This window comes from Lontra canadensis, unplaced genomic scaffold, assembly GCF_010015895.1.
Source record: "Lontra canadensis isolate GAN:19392208 unplaced genomic scaffold, GSC_riverotter_1.0 scaffold69, whole genome shotgun sequence".
Lineage (NCBI taxonomy): Eukaryota > Metazoa > Chordata > Mammalia > Carnivora > Mustelidae > Lontra > Lontra canadensis.
In genome coordinates this window covers 8,379,499-8,400,801 of record NW_022631063.1, presented here as the reverse complement: position 1 = coordinate 8,400,801, position 21,303 = coordinate 8,379,499, and the positions used below count along the sequence as shown (strand labels likewise).

Here is a 21,303-nt window from a genome sequence, read left to right as displayed (position 1 = left end):
AGGCAAGTGTAGGATTTATCAGAATGAAACAGGCATGAAACAGAGGAGAGAAAGAAATAGGGGGCAGGTCATTCTGCTCTTTTTAGGTTGTGAATAAATCCAAAGAATGAAAACTCTTTATACAGAACTTGACACAGCCTCAGGTGTTTGTATCTTTAAATGTATGCTTACAACAAAAAATGAAGATGAGCTCTTGCCCAGGTCAGACCCTCCATCCCCGGACACTGCCCAAGGTTGTTCTGTGGTCACTGAACTCACCGCTACCTTCCCTCACTGCCGTTGGAGTTTCACCTTCTGCACGGGTTTCCCCTAGTTGACCGGCAAGGATGTGATGGAGGGCAAGGCTCCTCCCACATGTCCCTCTGGCTCTCACCCTTACCTGTACGGACCCCATACTTCAGGGTGTCTCTGCAGTCAACCAAGATCTGCTCCAGGGACTCGGGGTGGTCCGACAGCTCTAAGTTGAAGCCCTCCATGCCTTCCAGCAGCTGGTGTGGGTGATGGAAGTCCAGTACCTTGGTGGACCGGTCGAATGTCTTACGGACATAGTTGAGGAGTATGTCTACCACTTCCAGTAGGAACTGCACAGTTTGCTCCTCCCCATTCTTAGCCGGAAGCAGATCTGAGTGGGGAGGTGGGGGGAGCCAACAAGTGGTTATCGCCTGGCTCCTGTCTAGGTCATCAGCTCAGAAATCCCAAATACCAGGCATGGTATCTCCACAGACCTAATTTACTCCAGGTTATGTGTACACATTGGTAATCTGACGTACCATCGCCCCAGAAAAATACACACATGCAGGCACACAGAGGTTTTGCATACACTTTCTGAAGGTTGACAGACTTTCTGGTAGCTAGGCTGCTCATAAATGGAGAGCTTTGAGAAGCCATGAGCAGCCAGTCACAGCTTTTGTCCACTTCAGAATGACTGGGCACCTGTCAGGAGCATGATGGAGGCCTCTGCCCTGCTCCCCTGCGACCAGGTGTGTCTCACTACATCTGATTCACGCACTGGCCTTCTGGTTGACCATTATAATACCCTTGATTGTTGATGGTAGAGGCTGAGATCCCCCTTGCAGAGTGGTTCTTGTAGTGTCCTTAGAAAGGAAGAGCTCAAAGGTGGGCCTCAGAAATGTGAGAGAGGGAACTCCCACATCTCTCTCTCTCTCTCTCTCTCTCTCGACCTCATCCTTTGGGCTTGGGCTTTGGGATGTCCAGGGGTGATTTTGGGTTCCAGCCTCTGGTAGACATAGTCAGGCTGGGTTAACCAGGGAGGAAAACCAGAGGGGGCACGACAGAAGTTTTCGGCCCTAACTCAAGAGCAGATTGGCTTTACATGATGCTCTGTGTAGCTTCCCTGGATTATCTCTGAGGATTAATGAAGTCTGACTGACTGTTTGGGCCTGGCCTATAGGGAGTTAATGGAAGGGGGCAAAAGGGATTTATTTTCAAGCTGTTTAGGAGAGATGAGGAAAGAAAGCTCTCCTCCTCAGATCAGACTTGTGGGGGCAGCAGTAATAATGAAAGATCTCCAAAAGGAAAACGAGTTTCAGAACAACACTTGGTCATTGGGCCCAGGCACACAGCTTCCCCCAAAGTGATTTTGTCATTGTTGCTGACCTTGGAAGATAAATGCTATTATGGGAATCACTGGATTTTCCTTATATGTGAGATTCCTTCGGATTCTAAGAGTCTATGAAACCGTATTTGTCCCTGCAAGTGTCCCGAGTTGACTGTTTTTACCAACTGCCCTCATCCAGCTTCCAAAATGATGAAGTCCTGGGCCATATGGAAGGAAGGAGGATATTATATTTAAATACTAGAAAAACAATTTCATGACAGTTCAGAAGGAGTCATGATAGTTTTGGTCAAAGAAGTAAATTTCAGGAAAAAGTCAAGAAACCCAGACAAGAAACCTATTGGATAGTACTGGACAGGACAGAGGAAGGTTGGGGGGTGGGGGGAAATTAGGGGGGTGGGGAGAGTAGGAGGTGGGGACTACCTCGAGCAAACAGGTTGGAGAAGTCGGTCTCCGTGCGCCGGAAACGGCCATCCCTGTCACTGTTTTCACAGGAAAGCAGGTTCTTGGAGGACTGCCTCTCCTTGAAGGCGCTCACAAGCCGGCTCTTCTCTTCCAAGCTATTGGTCCTTTGCAAGAAGCCTAGAGCACAAGAAGCTAGGTCAGAGAGAATGCACTGAATTCCCAGCCTCGGAGGGTTAGCTGGCAGGCCAGGTCCACTGTTCAAGCAGTGTTCTTGCTTCCTGAGAAGAAGCTGAGTGTCTGCATTTTATACATAAGGGCTTTGGCACTGCTGGCCTTCAGGCGGGGAAGGGGCAGTGCCAAGTGTCATCAGTGGCACAGACCCAGTCATGCAAGAGAGAAAAACAGTAAGCAAAGCCCATTCCCCTCTCTGACCATGACTCTGAACTCAGAATTAAGTCAATTGGACAGCTTCCACTCCAGTAACCAGCTCCAGGATGGGGCTTTAAGGGGAAGGACACAATTGGAGAGGATGCTGCTGGCACTGGGTTTATGGGCTGTGCAGCCGGAGGAAGGAGGGGGTGAGGACCAGCAGAGGGAGGAGGCTGTGAGGACCAGCACTGGGGGTTAGGGAAGATGCTTTACTCGGGTACCAGGTAACACTAATGGGGTTGAATATAAGTGTGATTTTTCTGACCCATGCCTGAAGTGAAGTTGTCTCCATACCACCCCCCTCTCCTTGAATAAAGGTATTGGGGAAAGAGACAAGGAAGCCTACAACCTCATGTGTGATGACATTTCATCCTAGAAATACTGAGCACCTAGTGTGGAAAAGCACTTTACTAAACATCTAGGACAGGGGACAGATGAAGATAAATGATACAGATCTTCTACCCTCCAGGAACTTAACAGTTCGGCAGATGGGAACCAGTGTTGTAACAAAGCCAGAAAGCCTCCCAGAACCCCACAGAGCTGAACTTGGAGCCCAGGGTGGGGTACAAAGCACCTCACCTCTGCCCCTCAGAAGGAGTAGAAATCTCTCCTGCCTGAGGTGAGCAACACAAACACCACTGGTGGCAAACAGAGAAGCAGGTTGAGGCAAAAAAGCTGGAGACTCTGCCAACGAGGAGCACACTCCTTCCCCTAGTACCTACACCCATTCCATCAGGGCTCAGGACCTGCTGACCAACTCCTTCCTTCAGCATCTCTTCCAATTATGCCTCAAGCTTAGCCCAAAATGCAACACACTGAAAAGAAGAAGAAAGTTCTAAGCTTCTCAGTGACCCCAAAGCTGTCTTTGTAGATACCAAGATCCTTGGGGAGTCATGCACATCACAAGACAGGCTTGGAGGAAAGTCCCAGGAGGTTCAAGGAGAGGCAAGTTAATCTGGGGAATTCAGCTTTACTTCCCCAGGACTGCAATTCAGCAGCAAGGGGTGGAGGAAGGAGGGATGCAGGGGAAGGCTGCAGTGATTGGACTCCTCCCACGCACAGGAGCAGGGTCTATTTTTGGAAGGAAGAAAGGTAGAGGCACCAGGCCTTTCATTGTTCCCAGCACCTTGTAAACTTATCGATGAAGCCCCCAAGGACAGCGGGAGGGGGTCAGACACTGTAATAGAGTCTCTACACTTGGCGGTAAAGGTGGGGGCTTGAATCCTGGCCCTCACCTTTCCCCCTGCTTTCTGAATTCCCCATACAAACCCCAGAGTCCCAAACCAGGAGCCAGCCCTCACTTGCCAGAGGCCTGTAGGAGCACTCGGCTCCTGAATTCCAGGACTGCTCCCCAGCACCTGGAACAGTGAGCTATGGAACTTGCCAGGCTGAAAAGACCAAATCCATGGGGCCTAAAGGAGGTGGGGTCCTGCCCGCTGAACTCCTACTCTTCAGGTGTCTGACCTCTGGTTGGCTCTGTCTCATTCCTTGGGAAAGCCTTGAGTCTCTAGCGTGAAACCCCTTAGCATGCCTTTCCTCTGGGCAGCGGCAGGACCTATGACCTATGACCTGACTTTGGATATTAGCTTCCAATCTGACACAGGCAGTCCCAGAGGTGTCCTGATAGGATTGAGAGATAACAATTATGACCCAACTTTAAATCTGCATCTCATCCCTGGACCACACTGCTTGGGGTGCACTAGGAACCTGTATTTCCTATAAATCCTATATTTGCCTTTTGAAAAGCATACTTATGTTGCATTATAAATTGTGTTCAAAACCATTAATTTGTTAAAATAAACACTTAATGCATATTATTATCAGAATAACCATATCTTGGAAGGTATTTGTTTTCTAAAATATCGGACCCCTCAAGAAAAGGTAAATGACCAAGTTCTCTCCAGGCTCTGAGAGGCTCTGGAAAGAAACGTATGCTTCTCCAAGGATGACCAGGTGGTGGATGACATTGAAGTCCGTGCTTTGAACAACTTCCCTGGCAAGCCAGGGGTCCTGGAAGCATGGGTCTCTGAGACTGAAGCAGACTGTATTTTCTCCTACTCTGCATGCCACCTGTGAGGACCTAGTTTCAACGACGAGTGACTGGTAACCCAGCATATGTTGAGCATAACTCAACATTCCCAAGAGGCAAAAGGAAAAGCAGAGGGAAGCCAAAGCTGCACCTGACTTTGGTCAGCTTGTCGCAGGCAGCCCAGCTAGCTTTAAGGGGAGAACAGGAGGCAAACCCTGTCATGACTGCTTCTCTGGGCAGAGGGGATATCCTGAGGCTGGTTCCTCACCCCTGCTCCCAAACTCAAAGGCCTGGGGTCCTAGTGAGTGGGGAGGAGTGTAGGGAACTCAGGAGCACTTCTCTTGAGCAGGTCTATGAGCTGTGTGTGGCAGAGGGGCACATGGCCAAGGGGGAGGTGGGGGCTGAAGCTCATCACCCCTGCTCTTGCTCAGCAAGAAGTAGAATGGAATTGCATCTTCCTAGAGGAAGGAACTTTTTTCTCTGATTTTTATGTGCTGAAAATACCTTGCCAGATCTCCCCCATACCCACCCCAACTTCTTATTTCAAGAGAAGCCAGAAATACAGAATATTTGAAGTCTTTCTCTGTTTGAAAGTTATACCGCAACTGACACATCATTAAACACACACACACACACACACACACACGCACATACACACTGCATGGGCTAAATAAAACAGCTCATAGGCTGTGGCTGGCAGCCAGTTTGGGACCTCTGCATGTGTAAGTGACGGAGGACCAAGGACACACTGGGAAGTTAGCAGAACCCAGGGCCCCTGCATCTCCTTCTATTTAAGTCATGCACCATGCTTGTAGCTACCCAACTCTACCTCTTGACAAACCCTGGGTTTTTTCTACCTGATTATTTTCCCAGGGGATTCTGCCTCCCAAGCAAAGAGTACCACTGGTGAGACCCAGAACCTTCTTTGCAGCTTTTCTTCCCTGGCTTCCAGAAAAGGGAGGTAGGAGAGGGGCTGGGAACTGAATCGTGGCAAGGCACTGAAGGTGTTTATGGGGGTCACCAGGGCAATGGATTTGGAGGTGAGAAGAGGACAATTAATTCCATTGCTGTCTTAATGTGAAAGCTCAAACCAACCCGGAGAGTGTGGAGAAGGCATCATCCAGCTCCTGAATGTCTGGGATGAAGGGAGTTGGGATGTCCATGTGTGGAGGTGGGGGGCTGCCTGTGGATTCAGGTCTAAACCAAAGACTGCACTTTGGAAAGCCAGAGTTCCCCCAAGGTCCAGGGTGGAAAGTAAATCCGTCTGGTGTTTTTGTTTCCTTTCAGAGTCGACCCTAATGTGACGCCTCCCAACCCGTGGCCCCCAAATCTTGCATTTTAGTGGAAGGCAATTTCCCCCTCAACAGACTACCAGCCCTTCCCTTGGTCAAACGGGTCGAAGCTTTCCTGAAACCCCTGAAATTGGGGGGTGGGGGGAAGGCGGTGTTTACGAACAGGGAAGAAACTCTGAGGATGGCAGCCCCCAGATGTTCAAGAGCTCCCCTTCATAATAAATTAATGCAAACTCGGGGACCCCTATTTCCAGACCCAACGAAGCTCAACTCTTTCTTGCCCGTTTACCCTTTGGGGGCACTTAGGGAGTGTTTTCAGAGGGGGCAGTAGATCTTTTCTTCCCCTAACTCGGAAGGGGGGCCTCGGGGGACACGGCCCACGGCACGAGGCGGGGCCCAGGGAGTGCGGGGCAGACGAAGGTTGCCCGCCAGGCAGGCCCAGCACCGCGGGGAAGGCAGCCCTCACCCCAAGTCTCCCCCACCCCGCTGGCGATCGCGGCGGGCGCCTTGGGCTCGCTCAGTTCTGCCTGCCCGCCCGCAGGACAATGACGGCTGCAGAAGCCGAGCGCCGTGGCCGCCGAAGGGACCGGGCGCGGAACGGGCCATTAAGCCGGGAATGGCGGCTGGGGGAGGGGGCTATTTATAGAACAAAGCTCCGCCGCCGCCAGCTGCGGGCAAACGCCGCCGCGGCCCCGGCCTAGCCCCTCGGGCCTCGCGTGCGGGGCAAAGGGCCAAACCCGGGGCCGCCCCGCGGCCGGGCTGGGCTCTCCCCGGGGGATGGCTGCGTCGAGGAGCTGAGCCCTGATTCCTCACCGTGGATCAAGGGGACAGAGCCCTAGAAGCGTACCGAGGGCGCCTCTCGGCAAAGCCGGGAAGGGAGGCTGGTTCCCAGGAGACGCTAAATCCCCTCTGTCCGCTCCGGCCCCGGCCGCCGCCTTCCTCGAGTCCCCGGACGCAGGGAAGCTGGAGGAGCAGGACCGGGAACGCGGAGCGGCCGGCTCGCGCCGGGGCACTCGGGGCGCTCCGGGCGCTCGGGGCGGGGGCGGGCGAGCCCCGCGCCGGCTCGGCCGCTATCTCCGGCGAGCAGCCGCTGACGGATGGCTCTTTAATAAGCCCCTCGTTAATCTTCCCCCGCCCCTCCACCCCCTGCCCGGGGACGTCCGTATTTTCTGGCCCGATAAGGCTAGAGATTTTAGACGGTGAAATGTAGCAAGGAAAGCAAGTGCTCATTGTTCAGCCGGAGCCACTCAGCTGTGTCCCTTCGAACAAATCTCCTTTTTTTGCTTTTAAAAAAATGACATCCCTTGGGCGTTTTCATTTCAGACCCTCGCGTCTCCGGAGAACGGTTCTTTTTCCTCTCCAGCTCCCAGATCTATTTGTCTTCCTCTCCGCGGCAAATCGTGCCCGACACCCCCTTCCTCCTCTGGAGGCCCCACGCCCCCGCCTGCCCCCTTTTCCTTCCTCCTCCTTCAAGGGCAAGCTCCGCAAACCCTCTGGCCCGCGCGCCGCACCTCCCCCAGGCAGGCTACTGTGGGCTGCAGGCAAAGAATGAAAGAAGGAAATCTGAATCCGGTATGACATCTCGGCGCACATTCTCGAGCTGGGGAGGCCACGCACGCTGGCGGGTAGGGTGGAGGCGACGTGTCAGCCCGCGCCTCAGGCGGAAACCATGCCTTAGGCCTGCTCTCCAGGAAAACCAGACCAGTGCTGGTCTTAACCAGACCTTCCCCACGCAGGTAGAGCGCACGCTTAGGATCAGCCCCGAAGCCGGCAAGAAGAGCGGGGCTGCCGCGCGGGGGCGCTATGCTCGCGCTCTCGCGCCTAGACCGGGGAAGCCCCGCAGTCTCCTGGTAGTCCCGTACTCCAACCGAAAATGCATCCCCCAGCCGGGTCAAGGGAAGGCGGAGGAGGTTAAGACTTGTAAAGGGGTGTCTCGCCAGGCGTCGGGGCTGTAGGTACTTTAGAGAGCCAAACCCAAGAGCCGGGATCTCCCTCCTCTGGCACCCCACTATCCCAAACCCTCAAAGCCCCAGAGCTGCGCCGCCCTGCTGGACCCCAGCGGGCCCTTCCACTCACCGCAGATCTTGAGCCCTAGCTTTCTGGTGCATCCATGGGCCACGCCGCACCAGGTGTCATACGCTGGAAAGCAAAAGAGGTGCGATCAGTGAGGTTTGGAGCGTGGGGGACTTGTTCGAGGGCAAAGGTAGTCTGGGGAGGAGAAGGCAGGTCTTTCGCCAATGCTCCTCGAGAAAAACTCCTTCCTAAAAGGAGCAAGAAGCCAGATTCGTGGGCCGACGGGCAGATTCGTGCCCTTCGAGTGCCCATGACACTCCCTTCTTGCTCCTACTTTGAGGTATAGAATGGTGTCTCTGAAAGGCCAAGCACTCACGCGGCCCCCAGACCTCCAAGCAACCCCGGCGGGGGAGCTGGAGAAGCGAGATCCTAGTGGACCAAGTAACAAAGACCGGACCAGGCCGCTCGTGTTACCCAGCACCCATCCACCCGCCCCGTCCCCTGATCTCCACTCTGCAGCCTCGAAGGGCGACCACAGCAGCCCGGAAAGGGAACACAGAGGCATCTGGGACCAAAACGTCTCATAATTTCTTGGCGGGTCTCCAGCCGAGTGGCAGCTTAAAATAAACTGGCATGAAATGGGGTCGCGGAAGAGTTCAGGAATTAATTGGGTGAAAAATAGTATTTGACTAGATGATCGGGCTCGCATGGCTGCTCTTCAGTCGGACCCAGAGCTGGGAAACAATACTGCGCCTCCGGTCCTCATCCGGGATCCCCTCTTCCCAACCTGCCCCTCATTAACCCTTCCCTCGGACGTCTCGGATCTGGAGCAGGCGAAGGCAAAGGGAATCAGTAGTCTTTCCTCCGGGTCCGAATGGCAGACCTAGGAGCCGTTGTATTTTCCTTCTTTACCACACTGCTCTCAGACTCCTCGGGGTCTATCCTGCCCTCGGGATTCCGCTTGCAGGAAGGATCACGGGGGTGCCTGTGGGGCCCGCGCGCGCTGGTGCGGTGGGACCAGCGTGAAATTCCCTTCGTATCTCTCAAAGCAAAGGCGCTTCCAAATCCCTCCCATCCCCCACCCCGCCCGGGTCCGAGCTTTCAGCTCTGCGCGAATGTTGGCGGCGATAAGGAGAGTGACATCCATTAAACTCGAGGCACAACAGAGCCCCAGCGGGGAGAAGAAATAGACCGACGTTAGCGAGACAGCGTGTCACAGATGGAGTTCCTGCCACAGACAGGAAATCGGTGCGAAAGCAAAACCCTTGTAATAATAACTGGCGGGTAGAGAGTTATTTCCACTCAATAAAGTGCTTTCGCCTTAAACGCCATCTCAGCTAATCCACAGAACAACCCTATGAAACAAGAATAGTGTTCACCTAAGACTCATTTTACAAATAAAAACAGAGAGATTCAGAGAGGTTACGCGATCTTTCCAAGGTTACTCAGCTGGGGCATTGGGGTTCAGACCCAATGCACCGCCTTTCAGAGTTGGGGGTTACAGTAGGGCAGGGAGAAGGAGTTGCTGGAGCAAAAGGCTAATTAAAATTGTGCGGATTGATCAAGGCCACCGCCCAGGAGACCTTGAAGGGTGAGAAAGCGGAGCCCGCTGGGCAGGCGAGGGTGTGTCTGCAAGGGAGGACAGGAGCAGTAAAGAGCCCGGCATGCGCTTACAGGTTAGAGTCCCCAACCTACAAGCTGGGCTGCTGGGGCAGACGACGGCGTTCTCGGGACGGGTGCTGCACGCTCTTCCCAGGCAGGGTCCTCGACCTCTGCCTCGGTGCCCTCCGAGCGCGTCAGGCCATGTGCGAACTCAGGTCAGCGCCTCCACTGGTTCTCAGAACAGAGGTTAGGCGTCTGAGCTCTACCGCGCGCTGCCGTGGGGAAGTAAGATTAACCTGGGTGGGGTGGTATGGGGGCAGGACTCTGAGGTGGGTGAACCCAGCGGTCGCTCTGCCCTCTCGGGGCAAAAAGGGGGCGGGAAATGTCGGGAGGTCTGGAAAAGAAATCCATCAAGGCCAGAGCAACAGACAAAGGCGGGCAGGCCTCGCGTTCCTCCCGGCCTGATCAGGCCACCTCGGCAGCCAGTGCCCGGCTCGCGTGCCACCAGGGTTGGCTGCTCTCCCGAGCCCCTCTTTGTTGTGTGTGTAATTGTAGCTCGCCTGGGGGGCGGGGAGAGGGAGTTGCAAATGGAACTGAAACGCAACCTCAGGATTTAAGACAAGGCCTCAGGGACCGCGGATCCAGTGGAGCGCCAAGGAGAGGGGACTCGGGGGATGACATTCTCCCATCTTCGTTGATGGGAACAATTGACATTTTCTCAAGTCCACAGAAAGTGCCATAAAAGCATAGCAATAAGCCCACCTAACCACACTGCCATTCCTAAGCCCCTCTTATACAGAAAATCTGGGGCTGTTACTACTGGAGCTGATAGACTGAGGGGAGGGGACTCATTTCAATCCAAGTTTGAAAAAAAGAAAAATAATTCCTTCATTGCCAGGCTTCTACAGGAAGGGTAGGAAATAAATCTGAATTAAAGACAGATTCTGGAAATGGGCTGAAGAGCACACTGAGCTCGAGTGGGGAAGCATAGAGTCCTCTTCCCTCTTTTTATCTGGTTCCCCTTTTCTTCTCTTTTGCGGACCTATCAATTGCTGACAGATCTCCTACCCTGGAGAAAAGAGAAGGGTGCTCTCTCCTCCCGCCCTGGCAAAGCTTCTTGTCGATTTCCTGGCTCCCAGCCTCTCTCCACTCAGGTTGCTGCCCGCTCCTTTTTCTTTCTTTTCTTTTTTCTTTTTCTTTTTGTCTGAGATGTAATTAATTGTCTGAAATGTCGAGACTCAGTCTCAAACCGTTTTATGCACCTTTCTCGCCCCTGGCTTCTCCCTCAATCGTCAATAGCTCGACGCAAATTTGGAGCAATTAGGGACCCCGAGTTTTCTAAAAGCTGCAATTAACGTCGCAATTTCCGCTGATTATAGACTTCGAGCACAGTGCAGGGGTAAAGGAGGGGGTCAGATCTCGGCTCAACGAGAGCAAGAGACAGAAAACTCTCTATTCCCGCCGAGACTACAGTCTCCTCACACCGCCCTCTGCCCTGACCCCCGTCGTCCCACAAGCCAAAGAAATCACACACAACAAAAACAACACTCTCCCCTCTCGTCCCTCCCCCGAAGCGAAGCCCCCAAGGATCGCAGCTGCTCGAACCTTGTGTGGCTCCCACTTTCCAGCGCCCCAGAATCGCCTGGCATTTCTGTCAGTCAAACGACCTCTGGCCGAGACCCAGGTCAGGGCCCCATTTCTTTCCAACCTCCATCGTCTCCGCGCTCCCCCCTTCCCTTTTCACCAGCGCAGCCTCCTCACGTCCCAGCGCCCCCATCTTCCCCGCAGTCCATTTGATAGGAAACTGGGGCAGAACCTACTTGTGGGGCGCAGGTTGGTAGTATTGGGGTCCGCTCCCGCATTCGAGGAGGTTGCGGACGAGGAAGGGGTAGAAGACGCCATCAGCTTGGTTGTCCCGGGGCCTCTGCTGTCCGGGGTCCTCGGCGAGTCGGGCGCAGGAACAGGCTGCAAAGAGAAGCGTGAGCAGTGCGGGGAGAGCTTCCGGGGTCCCGCGCGGAAGGCGACTGAGCGGTCGGGGGCACCGACGCTCCCCTCAGAAGTCTGGGCTTGGGACAGAGAGGCGGGAGGAAGGGCACCTAACAAGCTGAGTCGGGGTGCGCGGAGGGGAGGAGGAGATGTGCGCGCGAGCTCTGGGACTCCGGCGCGGGGAACGTAGCCCCGGGCTGCTCTCCAGTCTGGCGGCGGAGCGGGGTGACCTGGAGAGCAGCGCAGAGACTAGGGGAGCCCAAGGCCAGTTCAGGACGCAGGGGAGCGGGGGATAGGGCTAGCAGGGCAAGGGAGGCTCAGTGCGCGATTTTCCAGCCGAGCCACGACAAACCCGATTGGGCTCTCAGCAGCCGGAGGGCGGGCAGGTGGGGGGGAGTGCGCACGGGGCGGGCACGTCTGGTTCGGTGTCTGGTTCCCGTTGTTGTGTCTGGTTAATTCCCTGGAAAGAAGGAGGCTAACTGCTCCGAGGACCGGGGACTTTGGTGAGACAAGGTGAGAGGAAAAAAGGGTCCATATCTTTACGTTCTCTCTCGGATTGGGTCGGGGAAGAACTACAGTCACCTTGCACTCTAGACAGCCAGAAAGCAGCGGGTCGGAACCTTGTCTCCCTCTTGTCCCACCCTGTTTTGAGCTGTCTGGAAGCCTAGGACGAGGCTCAGTCCGGGTTTGTGTTCCCTCTCCACCCAACTCTCTGAGGTCCCCGGATTTTTCGCTGTACAAAGCCGAAGAGGTTGAGTGAGGCAAGAAAGGGAAACATTACTGGGGGAAACGAACTTGGCCTCTGCTCTCGGAAGGCGGCAGACTAGGATCGGTGCGCGACGCCGCTATACTGCGCTCGGCGCTGGCGCGATGGCTACCGAAGGCCCCAGGACAGAGGTGCCGGCCAATCTAGGTAGATCTAAGACCCCGCAGAGTAGCACCTGCTTGCCACCACCTTCACTCGCACCCTGGGATCCGACACCTAGCCCTGCACGCGCACTTCTGCTGTAACGCGGGCCACGGTAGACCGCAGCTTCTGGGGAAGTAACAGGTTACTGCTCCGAGACGCGCCTTTGGCTTCTGCTGCTCAGGAGCCCTCTGGTGAGACAGGCGGTCTCAGTCGGGAAGGGATGGGGAAAATCTCTCGCAACTTCAGCGCGGGTGTCAGCCTCTGGGCATCCCCAGGCGTGAATTTCGCTGGTGGGGGTAGGATGGCGGCGAGGTCGGGGGTCGCTGCGCCGCGCACCAAGGGAGAGCCGGGAGTCGGGCAGGCGGGACGCGTTCTGTTAGGGAGGGTAGATGGCGGTCGCTGGGAGTGGGGCTTGGCCAGGAAACCGCGGGTGAAGAGGAGGATCCAGCTGAACAGCTGAAGCCGGGCACTGGGAAGTCCAGGCGGTCGCGCGATTACCCACCTGGGATAGGCAACAGCAAGCCGGGCGCTCCAGCCGCTCCTCTGCGCAGCGCGCAGAGATCCGCTCGGCCCGGGCCCTGCCACAGGCGTAATCTTCCCGGCGTCACCTCCAGCTGCCGCCCGGCCCTCGCCAGCACGGTCCCGCACGCGAGCGCCGAGAGGAGAAGAGAGGGTGGGCAGAGGCAGCTGGTAGGCTTCGGGGGAGGCGGGGGCGGAGTGGGGAGGCGGGGACGGCTCGGCAGGGGAATCACGAGGCCGTTTCTCGCGGGGGTAGCTCGTCGGCAGAGCGGTGGGGCTCCTTTGCAGGTGCCTGATCGCCTCTGGAGCTTTAAAGGACGATTATAAATCCAGATCACGCTTTGGGGCCCGGAAAAAAAGGGGGGGCCCTATGAGTAATCCAGAACGTACTCAACGTGCTCTATTTTTTTTTTTTCTAATAGAGGGTGCGGATAAGACGAGGGAAAAGATAATTCCTATGAGGAGTTCTGCCTCGTTGACTGCTTCTTCTTCATCTCTCTCCGCCTTCCCCTCCCCCTCCCATATCTTCGAGAAGACTAGAACAGTGGCTTTGCCTCAATTCCTTTCCTCGCAATTCCCCCAAAGCTACCACCCCGCGACTCTTTCCCGAGTACAATCGAGCTCTGGCGTTGTGTCCTCGCTGGCTCTCTACTGAGCTGGGATTGTTGTAAAAGCGAGGGAGGCCGAGAGGAGGGGGCACGGAGGAGACCCCATCTCCTTTCACGTCAGTTTCTTCATCCAGCTCAGAGCCTCCCCAAAGTACTTCACCTGAGTACCGCTACCCACTGCCGCCCGCAGAGAAAAGGTCCCGTTTCCCGCCCACTATGCACTCCCTGCTAGCTTTGGTCCCCTAGGTAATGGGGGAAGAAGTCCTCCTGATTGATCAAAGCTGAAGGTTAATAACACGCACGAGTGCTGCTCCAAACCAACGGGAAACCCGAGCACAGAGGCGGCTCCAGGGGGCGGGGGGGAGGGTGGGCAGCGGGCCGTCCTGCCCTGCCCTGCCCTCTCGCCTCGCTCTCCCGACGATTTTGCTCTTTTTAAGGATTCTCCCTTTGCGTTATTTACTCATATTTAACGAATTGCCCCTCACAATAAGAGGGCGTTCACCGGAAAATTTCCACCAGGGGGCGCCAGGCACCCAGAGACCGCGAGGCCCTGTGCGGGAGGGGAGACCCGCCGGAGCTAACACCTGGAAGGGCTGTCTGGACTCTTACTCTCCCGCCTCTTCAAGCCATCCCTTAGCCAGCCTCCTCGCTAATGTTTTCCTCTTTCCTCTACCTCAGTTTCTTTTTCTTTAGGGGGAAAAAAAAAAGTTGATCTTTGTGTGTGCTGGGTGATAACGTGTAACCAGTGATTCCTTCAGTCGTTTCACAGTGATTTTCCCCCTGTTGTGATGCAGCAGGCAGGGGTTATTTATGGACACGTCTGCGGCCTTGCTGGTCCAACCGAAGCCCGTCCCTTCTTTCTGAATGTCTTATCTTCTTTCACCACGACACTGAGGGGATGCAGAAAATCTTACTAATAACAGAAAATTCCCTAATAAGATCGAAGATTCCTCCCCGAGAAGACACAGTCCCATTAGTAAGAGGACTCGCGCTCTGAGGTTCGAAATAACCGCGTTGCCCTTGATCCTACAGAAAATACTGGCGTCTTCTCTCCACCTCACAATAAAAGCTCGGGCACTTTTTAAGGACACAAAAGCATCCTGAACGGCCGGGCAGGTAGTCACAGAAGCTCTGGGCGCCAGAGCTCCAGGCTGGGCAAGGTGGGCGTGCCTACTCTGAAGGAAAGATCCCTTCAAAACCTTGCACCGCTAGGCTTGAAATGTGCGGTTTACTCCGAAATAAGGCTCAGAATTCCACCCACGCCCCCTCCTCAAGCCTCCCTAAATGAGATGGTTGCACCAATCAGAGAGCCCAGTGCCCGTGCTAAATCATGGAAGACACAAGGAGCAAGGAGACTGACGGGAGGAGGCAACAAATCCCGATGCCCCTCAGGGTCTGTTGTTCCAGAAAGATGCCTGCTCGCTGTCTCTTCAACCCTCTCCCAAGACCTGAGATTCCCCGGAAAGAAAGATTCGTTTACTTTCACCTGTGGCTTGAGACTGAGAAATTTCCAGCCACTCCCTCTTCTGACCCCAGTGTCCAAAATGTTCACCCCAACGTTTTAGCTGAGAAAATGATCCCGTTGGTAAAAGAAATCTACAAAAAGCAGGTATTACAAATGAAAGTTGAGTCTGTCCAACTGCGAGAACACCCCTCCCTTTCTCTATGGAGGGGGAGGGAGTGAAGTCTCGTCCTTAATTTAAAAATGTTTAACTAAATATTAGAAATTAGGTAATTAAACGAATATTTATTAATCACTTACTATGTGACAGGCTCTGTTCTCAGGGAGTTTTACAGAGTTCCGGCAAGTTATATTATCTCTGCACCAGTGGAGTTAACATTCCAGTTAGTCAGGGAAAGTAACAGACTTGGGGACTTACGGTTTTGGTTTAATTTCCAATTCTCTCCCATTCCAATCTAAACTCTTGGGCTCAGCGAGATGTTAAGGAACTAAGGGCCTGGAGTTAACAGCCAGTTCCAGCACACTGAGTTGGAAGACAGGGCAAGGCTTTGTCAGTACCGCGGACAGCACCCGCCGTCCTGTCCCTCGGGCCTCGGGTTAGTGGGTCTCACTCACCGCTCTCAGCCAACCCGCCCCACACACGCTGCCCGCCTCCCTCCCGACTGTAACTGCTGTGTTTTTCCCCTGTTGGAGTGGGGGCTGGGAGAATAGAGTATTTCGTCCTCTCCTTCTCTGTAAGAATTTGTAGTGAGGGTGGTTGTGGTTGTCTTTTGGCTCTTTAGAACATTTGGAATTCATATTTCTGTTTGGTTTTCACTATTCTTTTTATCTGTTATTACTCCTGGGTGTGTGGGGGAGGAGATGCTGTGGACAATGGGGGTGGAAAATAGATATCCTCTACAGGGACTCGAACCGGTGGTAAGGGGTGGTCCGGAAGGGAGTGGTGTCCGCCCAGCTGTTTCGTTTGCGTTTGATGTAAGGTTTAGAGCTTTGAAGAAATGGGAACGCGGAGCTCAGAGGCAGAAGAAGTGGGCGAGCACGAGCCCTCTGGTCTCTCCCGGGTGTTAGGGGTTTCCGAGCCTGCAGCCCCGGCTACTGGATCCTGTCCACCCAGAACAACCTTCCTTTAGGTCAGCGACGGCTGGGACTTGGGAACATGACCCTCCGCCCACAATGCCCTTTCCCAGGGATATTTAAAGATATTCCAATCGTATTTGGAGCCGAGCCTTTCAGCAAAAGAAAAAAGGGAATGGGTGGGAGGAGAGTAAGGCGTGGAAGGGGCCCCGTACAGGCTGCGGGGGAGTTTTTATGCGTAAAATATGGTCCACGTCAAGGTGAGTAAATAAGAAATGTCACTCTTTTTTTTTTTTTTTTTTTTGACGCATTTGGCGTTTTTAGCTTCCAGGAAAGGTAATTTGGAGCCACGGCGTTGGTTCATTTCAGCTGGCTCTTTAGGTCTATTTTAAGTACCTAATTTATGACAAAAAAAGAGGGGGAAAAAATGGCAGTGCTCACCGTTTAAACGTCTGTCTCTGAGATGAGGGCTGTGGAAAGCGTTGATAACCTCACACTCGGCTTTTCTTAAGTCGAGGCTAAAGCCTATTCAGTGTGTTTGTGTACTTTAAAATAGTTCCCAAATTATTCTGGACTTTCTTTGAGGACCATCGCTAAATCGACACCCCTACCTCAACAGATCACACCATACTCACTCCTGAGAGGCAAGAAAGGGTTAAAAGGGTGGTGGGGAAGTCAGGATTTCAGCCTGAAGCTGGAAAGGACTCCGGAAATTACAATCTTTTCTTCGAATGAAGAGAGCTGAGTTCCTCAGATAGTCGTCCAATGGTTCCTTCCTCCTTGGTATTCAAAAGATGAAAATATTCTAATATTAAAGAAATTAATCAAGGAGGACACAGTGATTTGTATTTGGGCAAATCTTGGGTCAATCTTAAACCCGATTCCTGTTCTTCCAGACACGCAGACAGAGGGACCAGCAGGTGGCGATAGATTACAATTTCTGAGAGGAAACTACAGCCCCCACAAGGGAGCAGTTCTTCAAGGAAAACTGCAGGCCTTTCCCGTTCACTTTCCTACCCTGCCATATTTCACAAAGGAGCCCTGTTTAATTAAAATGCTGAGAGATGCTGCCGGAAGTGGCCTGAAGCACCCAGGGTCTCTGTCCCTTTGGTGAAAGAGAAGGGAATGTGAATATCCATTTCTTTCCACAGAGCTTTACCCCCAAAGGTGGGCTTAGGAAAGGAGCTCTTTGATAGAGGCAAGATATTTCACTGCAAAAGTGGAGACTAAAGAAGTAACAGATCTGGACTGCAATTCTGACAGAGAGCTTTTAAGATGTATCTATGTTTTCTGCTCTTCTCTCAGCAAAAAAACTAAGGCAAAATCAGTCTTTTCTCAAGAGAGTGGGATGCAAGAAAGTTGGTTTCCCACATAAGATGATCTGGTGAAATGGTATAGAATGGGAGAATGGCTACAATAATATTTTATCCATTTCTTTCAGTGCAAAAGCTTGTAACTGTTTAACATAACAAGAAGTTAGCCTTTGTTTTTAGATGTAAGTGACTGGGGACTATTGTTTATGAGAAGGTTCTGGAAGGTTCTGACTCAGTCATGGAAAATCTGAGAACTTAAATTTCTGTTTCAGATTGGGTTCGTTCCCTAATCCTGGCCAGTTGTTCGTGGAAGAAAACTGGAAATTTAGTCCCTTTTATGTCAAGAACTTACAAGTAAGAGCTCACTGGAATGTATGCACAGCCAAAGTTCTCACCTGTATCATCTGCAAATCAGTACCATGGGTTTCTCCAAAGCATTTAGTCACCTGGAGCTCATTCTTTCTATCTTACCCTCAGTTCCAAGACTGAAGTACTGTTTTCTTTGTCTTTGGGTAAGTCGGGGACCCTTTAGATTTGTACAACCTGAAATATCAAGCAAAGCCTAAATATGTGGGTTAAATGATAATCAACATCTTCTCACCGGGGCTATAGGCACATTATCTCAACTTCAAAGCCAGGGACAAGTCATAAACAAGCAGCTGAATAGACAATATGTTCCAAAAATCTTCAGGTGGCCATCTGGAAGGCACCTAGCAACTGAGGAATGAGTGTGCAGTCATTTTGCATCCGTTGTTTTTCTTGTTATATCTGGATTCAGATGAGTTGAACAGAAAATGTAGAGAAGGAAGAAATAAGTCTCAAAAAATCAGAGCCACTACAGGACCTCAACTAGCCTACGAAGAGCCACCAGTTACATTAGTATTTAAGCCATCGCTTTAAAGATTGTAAAAGATCTCAATTTAGCAAGTTTTGCTTTGAGACCACTTTCTCAAAGTGTTCTTTTAATTCTGTTTGGTACATTATTTTCAAATATTTTTCTTCTTATTTTCTTTCACTGGTGGGTTACAAACTAAGAGAAGGTAGCTTTAGGATGATGATGCTGCCTGCTGATCTGTGTATTCCACCTCACCTTTGGATAAGTTCTTCTGACACCAATAGGAAGAAACTGAATTTGGTGACTGTTATGATGAGAAAGAGATTTTCCTTATAATACACTGTCCAGTGGTAGACAGGGTACTATGAAATTTATCAAGAGTTATCATTTTCAAATAATCCTTTTTATGGAAAGATGTTTAAAATAATTTTTATTAGAGGTGAAGATACACTTAGGGACCTGAGAGTATGAAACAGAAAAAACTTCATTTCAGAGTAGAAGAGGAGGCAAGTTAAAATATTAAAAAAGGAGGATGGGGCCCATGAAGTTAACCAACTATTTGTTAGGGAGAAATAATTTTCTCTGCTTTTCAAGGTCTTTCTAGTTGGACAAAGAATCGAACTGATATAAGACAGATGAACAGGAGAAAATTAAATTTCTTTTTGTTCTTAAAGGAAATCCACACAGACATGAAATTCCAAAGATAGGCAGGCAAAATGAGGAATATATATCATCATGAACTAAGGAGAAGAGATTAGGAGTCTGGGACCTCAAAGGGAAGGAATGCAATTCACAGGAAGGTGAAAAAGAGTAAACATTGTTTACCAACAAACGCTTACTGAGCCACTTAGGAGCAATGTGACATAGAAGATTTGATCAAATAGGCTTTGTTAGGTTCCTCCTTGTCTACCTCACCTATTTCATATTATATTGTAGTTATGTATGGTGACAGCTCTCTTCTTGGAGTGGGCCCTCTATCTAAATTCTTTTTAGGCAGCTGATGAGGAGGTAAAGAGCTTTTTCTGAATCTGCTGGGGTTTTTTGTGGGTTTTTTTTTTTTTAATTGCTTTTTAACTCAAAAGAATCTTTCTGCCTAAGTGGCCTATCTTGGTGTGACCTGCCATTGGCCCCTACAATTGAAAACATATTTGTACAGTTATTCAGCAATAGGAGCCACATAATAAATGCTAAGAAAATAGGGACTTTGGGGGGCGCTATTGATGATAGATTGCATTTTTTGCTACTTAAATTATCCAATTAAGTGTAAGGGTAAACAAGTTTGTGAGTGTATTAACTGTTCTATGCAGATCAGCAAGTTTCTATATCAGATGACATTTCTTTTGTGAACATAATGACCTATTTATTTACTTACCAGTATTTATCCTTATTAGAAGCTTCTAGGATACCAAAAAGAATACTAAGGCCTGCTAAAATGGCTCACATACACAAATACTGATCTGTTGTTTCTTTTTTGCCTTGTGTTAACTTTTCTATACCTCAGGTCAGTTTTACCTTAACTTTTTTAAAGTTTCTTTGTTTTAAATAATATATATATTTTCCCTTTAAGATAATATGTAATTGTTAAAGAAATTATATGACTCTATAGTGAAATGAAATAACTTCATCCATCATCCAAACACAACCATAGTTAAACTTTTTATTAAAATTTTTCCAGATTTCCGCCCCCCCCCCCACTTCATGTCTAGGCTTAATTAAAAAGTTTGTAGTATTGGACAGATATTTATACACCCATGTTCATAACAACATCGTTCACAATAGCCAAAATGTGGACCCAACCCAAGTGTCGATCAGTGGAAGAATGGATAAACAAAATATGATATATACACAGTGGAATGTTATTTAGCTCTAACAAGGAATGAAGCATTGATACATACTATGGATGCTGATGAATCTTGAAGACATTATGCTAAGTGAAATAAGCCAGGAAAGGAAAATATTGTAAGATTCCATGTACATGTGGTTCCCACAATGGTCAAATTCATACTGATAGAAAGTAGAACAGTAGTTGTCTTGGGCTGGAGGGAGGGGGAATAGAAGTTATTATTTATTGGGCATAGAGTTCCAGTCTGAGAAAATGAAGAAGTTCTTGAGATGGATAGTGGTGATATTACAACAGTATGAAAATACTAAATGCTACTGAACTATACACTTAAAAGTGGTTAACATGGTAAAATATATGTTATGAATATTTTATCACAATAAAAGTGATGCATGCCCATGGAAAAAAAAAGAGGATAAATAAAAAGTATAAATTTAAAAATAAACTCTTTTACCTACCTCCCCTCCTCAACTACCTAACCGGGGAATAACCATTCAAACCAGTTTCACCAGGTATACCTTGGAGATATTGAGGGTTCAGTTTCAGACCACTGCAATATAGCAAATATCACAATAAGCAAGTCAAATGAATTTTTTGGCTTCCCAGTACATATAAAAGTTATGTTTACATTATACTGTAGTCTATTAAGTGTTAGCATTATGTCTAAAAAATCTAACATACAAACTTTAACTCAAAAATACTTTGTTAAAAAATGCTAACCATCATTTGAGCTTTCAGTGAGTCATAATCTTTTTGCTGGTGAAGGTTCCTTCCTAGATGTTGACAGCTGCTAACCAATCAGTTGTGGTTGGTGAAGGTTAAGGTGACAATGGCAATTTCTTTAAATTTTTTAAAATTTCTTAAAATTAAATTAAATTTCTTAAAATAAAACAATAATGAAATTTGCTGCATTGATTGACTCTTCCTTTCACGAATAACTTCTCTGTAGCATGCAGTGTTGTTCCATGGCATTTTACCCAAAGCAGAACTTCTTCCAAAACTGGAGTCAATCTATCAAGCCCTGCCACTGCTTCATCAACTAAGTTTATGTAATATTCTAAATCCTTGTCATTTGAACAATCTTCATACTGTCTTCACCAGGAATAGATACCATCCCAAGAGACCACTTTGGTTGCTTAGCCAAAGAAGCAACTCCTCAGGGGCGCCTGGGTAGCTCAGTTGGTTAAACATGTGTCTTCAGCTCAGGTCATGATCCCAGGACCCTGGGATCTTGCACCAGGCTGCCTGCTCAGTGGGGAGTCTGCTTTTCCCTCTTTTCTCTGGCCCTCCTCCCTGCTTGTGCTCTCAGTTTCGTTCTCTCAAATACAAAATCTTAAAAAAAAAAAAAAAAAAAGGAACTCCTCATCTGTTCAAGTTTTATCATGAAATTGCAGCAATACAGTCACATTT

At 50.4% G+C, this 21,303-nt stretch overlaps 1 protein-coding gene across 2 annotated transcripts in view; it reads right to left on the bottom strand.

The window, feature by feature from the left end:
• Window positions 1–13,033, bottom strand: part of GAD1 (glutamate decarboxylase 1) — a 40,204-nt gene extending 27,171 nt beyond the window's left edge. Inside the window, exons 1-5 of one of the 2 annotated variants that reach the window (XM_032880431.1) lie at window positions 12,745–13,033; window positions 11,167–11,311; window positions 7,808–7,870; window positions 2,000–2,158; window positions 380–622 (exon numbers count right to left, since the gene is read on the bottom strand). In XM_032880431.1, the coding sequence (XP_032736322.1) occupies window positions 380–622; window positions 2,000–2,158; window positions 7,808–7,870; window positions 11,167–11,248 (547 nt within the window). In that variant the 5' untranslated portion in view covers window positions 11,249–11,311; window positions 12,745–13,033. Of the gene's footprint in view, window positions 1–379; window positions 623–1,999; window positions 2,159–7,807; window positions 7,871–11,166; window positions 11,408–12,744 lie in introns of those variants that run through there. The other variant, XM_032880432.1, reaches the window with a different exon arrangement.
• Window positions 13,034–21,303: the final 8,270 nt, after the last annotated feature.